General features: G+C 46.7%; 1 protein-coding gene across 2 annotated transcripts in view; it reads left to right on the top strand.

Moving 5' to 3' along the window:
- The window catches only part of FAM183A (family with sequence similarity 183 member A), a 9377-nt gene that overhangs the window by 407 nt on the left and 480 nt on the right, over nt 1-8490 (top strand). The window contains exons 2-3 of one of the 2 annotated variants that reach the window (XM_006762596.2): nt 2755-2814; nt 5234-5337. In XM_006762596.2, the coding sequence (XP_006762659.1) occupies nt 2755-2814; nt 5234-5337 (164 nt within the window). The remainder of the gene's footprint in view (nt 1-2754; nt 2815-5233; nt 5338-8490) is intronic. The other variant, XM_015563181.1, reaches the window with a different exon arrangement.

The raw sequence follows: 8490 nt of genomic DNA on the forward strand, positions 1-8490 counted from the left end.
GTGTCTCCCCCCACATCGCATCAGATAGATTAGATATGTTTAAATAGTCATGATGAAATATTTTTGTTGTAAAAAAGTTGAAAGGCTTTTTATAATTTTGTTTTTGAAGTATTCTATTTGGCAGGGTTTTATGTATTTTGTTTTGCCTGTTACTTTTTTTTAAAATACATTTTACTGATTTCTTACAGAGAGGAAGGGAGAGAGATAGAGAGTTAGAAACATCGATCAGCGGCCCCCTGCACACTCCCTACTGAGTGTGTGCCCACAACCAAGGTACATGCCCTTGACCGGAATCAAACCTGGGACCCTTGAGTCCGCAGGCTGACGCTCTATCCACTGAGCTAAACCGGTCAGGGCAATTTTGGTTTGTTTTTAATGAGCAGAAGTTTGAGGGGTTGTGTGTTTTTTCCAAGTTTCTAAATTGCCTTAGACTTTTGGAAAGTTCAGGGGTAGTAGACCCAGGGCCTATAGTGTCCCCTGGATAAAGTGGCCCTACCTTCCACTTTGCACATTCCTTGGGTGGTCCTGTAACATCACCTCCCCCTGAATGCCATTGAGGCTCAAATGGAGCCCCAGACCCATTTGCCCAAACACTTCCTAGCTCCCCCTTCCCCTGGACAACCCATGGGTGCCTCCAATTCACCAGTTCCCCAAATAGGCACATCCTGCACCCCCTCCCTACCTGCTGCTACTTCAAAATATCCTGTCTTAGCAAAAGTCACCACAACTGTTTGCTCCCCCAAGTTAGAAGCCTGGAAGTCATCCTCCATCACTCTCCCTCACTCCTCATCTCAGTCCTCACAGTCCTGGTTATTAACATTTCTTTCACCTGCCCCTTCCCATGTTCCTTCCTCAGTGAAACACACCATCATGCACATGGAGACATCTCACTTCTCACTTAATTCTGCCCTCTAAATAGTGCCTGCGACTGCCTCTCTCCATGCTCATCCCTGGGCCTCAACAGCACCTCCTCACTCCTGCCTGGCCTGCTCTGCTGGGCTCCTAACTACTCTTTTCTCCCAAGCTCCCCTCACCTCCAACCTTGACACTGCTGGCTAGAGAACTAGGCTAAAATGCTAATTCTCTCCCCCCCCCCCCCCCCCCCATCCCTCAGCAGAAGCCTCACTGGCCCCACAGCCTCTGAGCTGAGGTTTGAACTGATCTGTGGGTCTGGCTCTGTTGCCCCCAGCTTCATCCTCACTCCCCTCCCCACCCATGCACTCTTCCTTTGAAAAATATTTCAGTGCCTACTCTGCACCAGCCACATGCTCCCTTCTCTCCCATCGTCTAAATAAATGAATTTCCTAACACATCCAGTCATTCCCAACCTCTTTGCCTTCATAAAAATTGTTCCTTCTTCCTGAACTTCTACCCCAACTTCTAGGCTAAATTAACTCTAGTCCACTGCAGCCCAGATTCATAGAGAAAAATGTAATGTCATTTTTAACTTTAAAATTGTATATATTTAAGGCGTATTACATTGTTTTGATATACATAGTGAAATGGTTACAACAGTCAATCCAAGTAGCATAGTCATCTCCTCACATAGTTACCCAGCGTGTGTGTGTGTGTGTGTGTGTGTATATGTGTGCATGCACACACACACAAAATCTAATGTCTTCACTTTTCTTACAATTTAACCTGGTTTTCCAGTGGAGTCCCTAACCACTAAATTCAGGATAACAAATTAATGTCTAATTTTGTTTAAGTTTGGTCCATTCCAACAATTTGAATAATCCCTCGGCAGCCTCCAGGCTTTCTAGGGAAAGCATTGCTCTCCTAACTCTGCCCCTTGAAAACATGATGAATACGGTCCATTGCGTTGGAGTGAGAAAATATTAGAATTGGTATTTATGTTTACTTTTATATAGAAAAAAAGAAATTATGCTTTGTTAATTGCTGATAATCATAGGGATGTAGGCTCAGGAGTTTGAGATAAAATCACTTTGGAGACCACTGGTTCCTTCTGGCCTCTGCTCATTTCCTCCCACTCTCTACCTCGCTCCCTCCTCTTGAATTACTCTGCCTTTTACATGTGTCTCAAAGTCACCAGGGTCACTCTCGGATTCTTCCCATGTCCTCACCCAGCACAATCCCTCACTTTATGCGAGACTCTGCTTTAATATATCTCCCATCCCCACCCCACCCCCAACTCTCTACCCACAGAACCTGCTTTATTGCTCTGCATCTTACTTGGATTTGCCTGAAATGGTTTATTTGTATATATCACCACAACTAGAATGGGAGCTCAGGGCGTATGGGAACCTTCCCTGTCTCCAGGGCACCAGTAACTACCAGCTGAGTAGATGTCTGTGGATTCTGTACCTCTATTACCATGTGGTCTCACTCTCTGTCTAACCTTGTTTGGCTGAAGGGTGTGTCTGCATCCCCGAACAATGATGTTGTCCAAGAGAATGGTCTGCAATGATGAAAATGCGCTGCCCAAAATGGTAGCCATCAGCCACATGTGCTATTGAGCATTTGGAATGTGCCTAGTGTGACTTAGGAATTAATTTTTAATTGTACTTAAGTATTCAAATTCAAGTAGCCACATGTGGCTGATGGCCACGGAACTGGACAGTGACATTCTAGACTATGAGGCCCTTGAGGGCCTTATTCCCTCATGTCCAGCACCATACCTGACATGTGACAGTCATTGAGGAAATACTAAGTGGGTGTCTGGCCTACTGTGGGTCTTAGAGAGGGCAAGGATTAGTGTTTTAACGTGAACTTACGATGCTATTTTCTCTCTAGTTCACACAATCACCAGAAAGCCCATGTCTTGGCATGATAACCTGGAGGAACCTGCAGATGGTAGGTCCTGGGGTTTGAGAACACCCCTGACATAGAACGAAGACGGGCAGATGGCTGCAGTCCTCTCAGGGGAGTCTCATCTTGGAGCAGATAACAGTCCTCTGCTTTGAGCATCTGAAAACTGGGCCCATACTATCCAAGCTCATAAGAGATGGACACATTCCACCATAGTTCCAGTTTATTAACTTTCAAGCCAACAAACATGTTTCTAATGACCGTAGCATTGCATTCATTCATTCATCAAACATTAGCTGTTATAAACACAAATTTTGGAATCATACTCAATTCAAATCCTGGTTCCGCTGCTCATGAACTGTGTGACTTTGGACAAGATTTTTTTTTTATTTTTTTATTTTAGGAAGAGAGGAAGGGAGGAAGGAGAGGGGAGGGAGGGAGAGAGACAGAGAGAGAGACAGACAGACAGACAGGCATTGATTTGTTGTTCCACTTATTTATGCATTCCTTGGTTGATTCTTGTATCTTCCCTGACCGGGGGTCGAACCCAAAACCTTGGAGTACCAGGACCACACTAACCAACTGAGCTACCAGACCAGGGCCTGGGCAAGATTTTTATATCTCCCTGAGTTTATCTCTTACTGTTGTTGGGAGGATTAAACAAAATACTTAAAGTGTTTAAAACAGTATCTGGTACATGGTGATCAGTAATTGTAGATTCATGTAATTATTTTCATCATTACTAAGTAATAGTCACTATGTGATAGTACTATGTGATGGGGCTGGGGAGGAAATCTCATACCATAGTGAAGAAGAGACAGACAGATTAGAGACCAGGACTGGGATGGCAACAGCATAGAAAACAGGTGCCTAAGTCAGGCAGTGGAGTTTTGGAAAGTCTTCTTAAAGGAGGTGGGCACAGGGTGACACGGAAAGACATTCCAAGTTACATGGAAAGGCACAGAAATGAGAGACACCACCATGGCCCTAGAACTATGAGTAGTTTGGCAGGGCCACAGTATATAGGTGGACACTGGCCATGTGTGGGAATGAGGGAAGAGAAGTATTTTATGGAAAGCTTCTCTCCTTCCCCTCTATGTTCTTAGAGTAGAACACGATGGAGAATGGATGTAGGACATGCAGGAGGATGGGTTGGGAGGTGTGGGTTGGGGGGAGCATGAATGATCACACAGCAGAGTGGAGACAGACAAGCCAAGTGAACTATCAAAAGAGCATAATTAAAAAGGTACGGTTCTTATCTATAGTGAAGACACTAGCCTAGGTAAAGGACAGGAGCTGGGGCCTTGTAGCTATAAGAAAAATAACAGGCAGTGAGGTCTTGAAAGCCAGGTCAAAGTTCATTACTAGCTCCCTCATGCTAAGAACGAGCTTGGTCGGATGCACAGGCCCTTCAGTCACACCCCTTCAGTCCATTCTCAGTCACCTCGCTGAAGTGGGTATTTGCCTCCCATTCTACAGATGAGCAAAGTGAGACCCAGAGAAGTTAAACCCCTTGACTAGCGAATAATAGAAGATCCAGAATGTCCCACTAAAAACCCCAGTTTCTTCCTGATGTCAAACTGCCTCTCTCAGATTGAGATTTGATAAGATATGAATTAAAAATGAAAATTCTTTGAGTCCTTAAGCTGTGGAGCTAAAAATATACCTGGCGTTGGCAGCCAGACTTATTTCAATACAAAAAGATTTGACCTTTTTTGTTTTTTGTTTTGTAATCCTCACTGGAGGATATATTTTCCCCATTAATTTCTAGAGAAAGTGGAAGGGAGGGAAGAGGGGGAGAGAAAGAGACACATCCATTGGTTGCCTCCCGCACCTGCAACTGAGGTACGTACCCTTGACCCTGGAAATTGAACCCACGCCCCTTCAGTCTGTGGGCTGACACTCTAACCACCGAGCCACCAGCCAGGGCTGACTTGACTTCTTACAGCCTTCCTCCTCACTCTCTGGGCCACAGCTACAGTGTCCAAACTCATTCACGCCTCAAGCCTTTGTTCTCATGCCGGCAGTGGTGTAGTTTTCCTCTGCCTCTTGCTCAGGGCTACCTCCTGCTTGACATCCAGAGAGGCGTCCCCTAAAGATCCTGTGGACTTAGCCAGCTGGCCTCTGTGTGCCCCTCTGACTACCCCTTCTTCACAGTTCACCTCACTGTTTGCCACCATTGGGTTTGCTTGTGAACTTGTACATTGTGTCCCCTTTCTCATCTCCTAGACTCGGGGCTCCAGGAAGGCAGGGACCATGTGTGTCTCACTCTGCTCTCCGGGGCCCAGACAATGCCTGGCACAGTTTGTGAATGGAGGAACCAGACACCCTTGGCATGAGGCCCAAGAAAGCCTCCGAGCCCAGGTGCTCTGCCTCTAAGGAAGGAAGTGTCCAGAGTAAAAAGGGCACAGGACCAGGTGTTGTTCCCGAAGACTGACTTTCTAACTCATGCCCCATCCTCCAGACAGGTTTCTGAATCTTATTCACCACACTGCCCAGGGGCCCAGGAAGAAGTACCCAGAGACACAGACTGAAAGCCAAGAAATTGGGTGGTTCTCAGAGCCCTTGGTAAGTGTCTCCTTTACTCAGGAAGCTCGGAGGCAACAGAGGTTGGGGACTGAGAGAGCAGAGTATGGACCTGATGCCTGGTTTCGAACTCTGGCTACCACTTGCTAGCTGTGTGACGTTGAGTAAGTGACCGAGCTATTTATAACTCAGTTTTCTCCGTGTAATCTGGAGATATTACAGGACATATCTCAAGGTTATGAGGAATAAATGAGGTAGGATTTGTAAGGTGCAAAAACAGTGCCTGCCACATAGTAAGTCCTGTGTGGAAGGTTCGGAGTGGGCCGGGGTCATGCACCTATGACTTGAGGCCATAATGTATCAAAAGAAATTTTATGCCAGGCACCTGGGCACAGGTGGGCTGAGTCCGAGAAAGGAATAGGTGGAGACAGAAGGGAGAGAGAGGTTTTTATTAGTCCTTGCTGGCTGCAAGCCATTCTGCTGATGTGAGGGTCCGGTCCGTCCTTGGCTCCTCCCTGTGCCAGATGTCTGGCTGTAATCAGGCTATGTGGTGTTCAAGGCTGCAAGCTTTCTGCAAGATATCTGCTAAGCACAATCCGTTTTCTCTGCCCCGTTTTATTCTCTTTAACCCAAAGGTTGCTGGAAACAGACTGCTAATTTGCTCTACCAGTAATTAGTAGGCTGGTCTTGGCCATGTCACTTAACATCTCTAAGTTCTGCCCCCTTCCCTGTAATGTGGGAATGATAGCAACAGTACTCACCTCATTGGATTGAAAGGTCCCACTACCTACAAGTAGCCCGTCATCACCCTAAATGATACAGGGCTTCCGTTACTAAAGGAAAAAATGTAGACTTTTAAAGAGACATCTCGAAGAACTTTCTGGCAGTCTTGTCTTTTAACTCCGCTTCTGTCTCCATCGCATAGAGGTTTTGGTTTTTAAGGACGCAGTGTGCCAGTGTTTTGTATTATGGTTCCTGGGTTTTGTGCCTTGCTTAGGAAAACTTTCAACATCTTGAGTTACAAAACAACTAATTTTTCTTCTACATTTTCCCCTAAATGTTGTGTGTGTGTGTGTTTTTTTAAAATATATTTTTATTGAATTTTTAGAGAGGAAGGGAGAGGGATAGACAGTTAGAAACATCAATGAGAGAGAAACATCAACCAGCTGCCTCCTGCACATCTCCCACTGGGGATGTGCCCGCAACCAGGTACATACATGCCCTTGACCAGAATCGAACCTGGAACCTTTCAGTCCGCAGGCCGATGCTCTATCCACTGAGCCAAACCGGTTTGGCAAATGTTGTGTTTTTTAATGCTAGGATTTTAGTGCATCTGTATAATTTGTGGGTGGCAGGATGTTCCACAGCTGTATTGGAACTTCCTTAATGGCCTCAAAGGTGCCACAAGCTTACACGCCCTGTATCTCCACATGTGCTGGTCCTGCAGCCCAGCTCCGGACCCCAGCCACTACTCCTTGGGTAAGTCCTGCTCATCCTCCGACACAGCTCTTGAGTCGCCTCTTCCATGAAGTCCCACTAAGGGATTTCTGCCCCCCACTGGCAGAGTTGGGCACTGCCCGCTGTGCTTCTGCAGCACCCTGTGCCTCCTGCTATTACAACTTAATTCAATGTTACATGGTGGCTCTGGAGCCAGATAGCCTAAGTTCAAATCCCAGCTCCACCACTTTCTAGCTGTGTGAACTGAAACTCTGAAACTCCATTTATTTACTATCAAATGGGGATAAAAATATCAATACTTGAAGGTTTGTTGTGAGGATTAACTAGAAATGTATATAACTTGCTAGGAGAGTACCTAGCACAGGTAAGTGCTCAATAATGATGGGCTACTATGCTGTCAATGAAGAAGAGAAAAGAAGGCACATGGCCCCACCGAGAGCCGTCAGGTGCTTCCCCTGGCCCTTGGCTCACTCCTGATTGTCTCTGTCCACTGAGTAATTCTGTAGTGTACACCCTTCCCTCCAGCTCCCCATTCCCGGTCCTTCTCTTATTTCTATGTGGGGGCCTGGCTTCTCCTCCGTTTCCACGCTCCAGCCTGGGGCTAGTGGCTCTGCCACAGGACGACTGCATGGGCATGGGATGAGCGTCTCAGTAAGTCCATTCAGCCAGTGAGGAGAGAGCTCATAGCTGCGCCTCAGACACGGGGGCCTCGCCTCAGAGAGGAGACTTCGGGAGACAGGGTGAGGGTTCCAGCAGGAGCCCCACCCCTTTCACAGAGGAGCTGAGTCTAGAGGGAGAGGCTGGGGAAGAGACAAATGTTCAAAGGGAAGTAGGGGAGGATGTGGGCATGTAGACGGAAGGAGTTCACTTATAGTGAATAAAAGGAGGATTGTGAAGGAAAGAAGGCGAATTAAAAATCATCCAAGTTAGATAATTTTGCAACTTCTAAAAATATTACAAAGCACAATAATTTAGCTCACTGTTCTTTGCTGTGTTTTTTAAAGATAAAGGCCTGGCTCCCGTGGGAACAAAGTGTGCATGTGGAAATGTATCTTTGACAGGCACATCTCACCGCAGGCTCACCATGCAGTGAGTCACTAGTGTGACTGCTGTGGCCAGCCGGCCCTGCTCAACCCCCTTCGGCCTTGCAGATAACTGATTGCGGGGGCCCTCACATCAGGTCTCCACCATGGAGTTGTGAAGGGTCTGCAAATAAACTAGACATGTTCATCATTATGAACTGGAGGCACTGCCACAAGATGGCGCTGGTGGCATAGTGAGAAAGTATACCCCAATCCCATGACATGCATTTGTGCAAAGTTAATTACGCTGGAGTTTCGGAGTGAAGCACTAGAGGGCACAAAAGGCTTGATCGGCCCCAAATTCACTTAGGGCTCCCTGCCCCCTGGCAGGACCTCAGCCTGCACAGGAAGAGAACTCCCACCCCAATAATAGGACACGGGGGAAGCACACTCAGTGAACACCACCAGCCTCTGGTCTCCTAGTAACTTGTGCTGAATGTGTGTCCTTCAGGTTAATTGCACAATGGAGCTCCTATACCATTCACATGCCAGAGTTCTCACTCGCACTCAGTCCTCTGTGTAATTACAACACATTCATTCGTTCATTCACAAATATGTGCAGAGTCCCTAGTGCGTGCTGCTTACTGTTCTAGGTGCAGGAATAAGCAGTGACTAAAACAGCACCTGCCCCCTGGAGCTCACGTTCCAGTGGGGA

This window comes from Myotis davidii, unplaced genomic scaffold, assembly GCF_000327345.1.
Source record: "Myotis davidii unplaced genomic scaffold, ASM32734v1 scaffold458, whole genome shotgun sequence".
Taxonomy (NCBI): Eukaryota; Metazoa; Chordata; class Mammalia; order Chiroptera; family Vespertilionidae; genus Myotis; species Myotis davidii.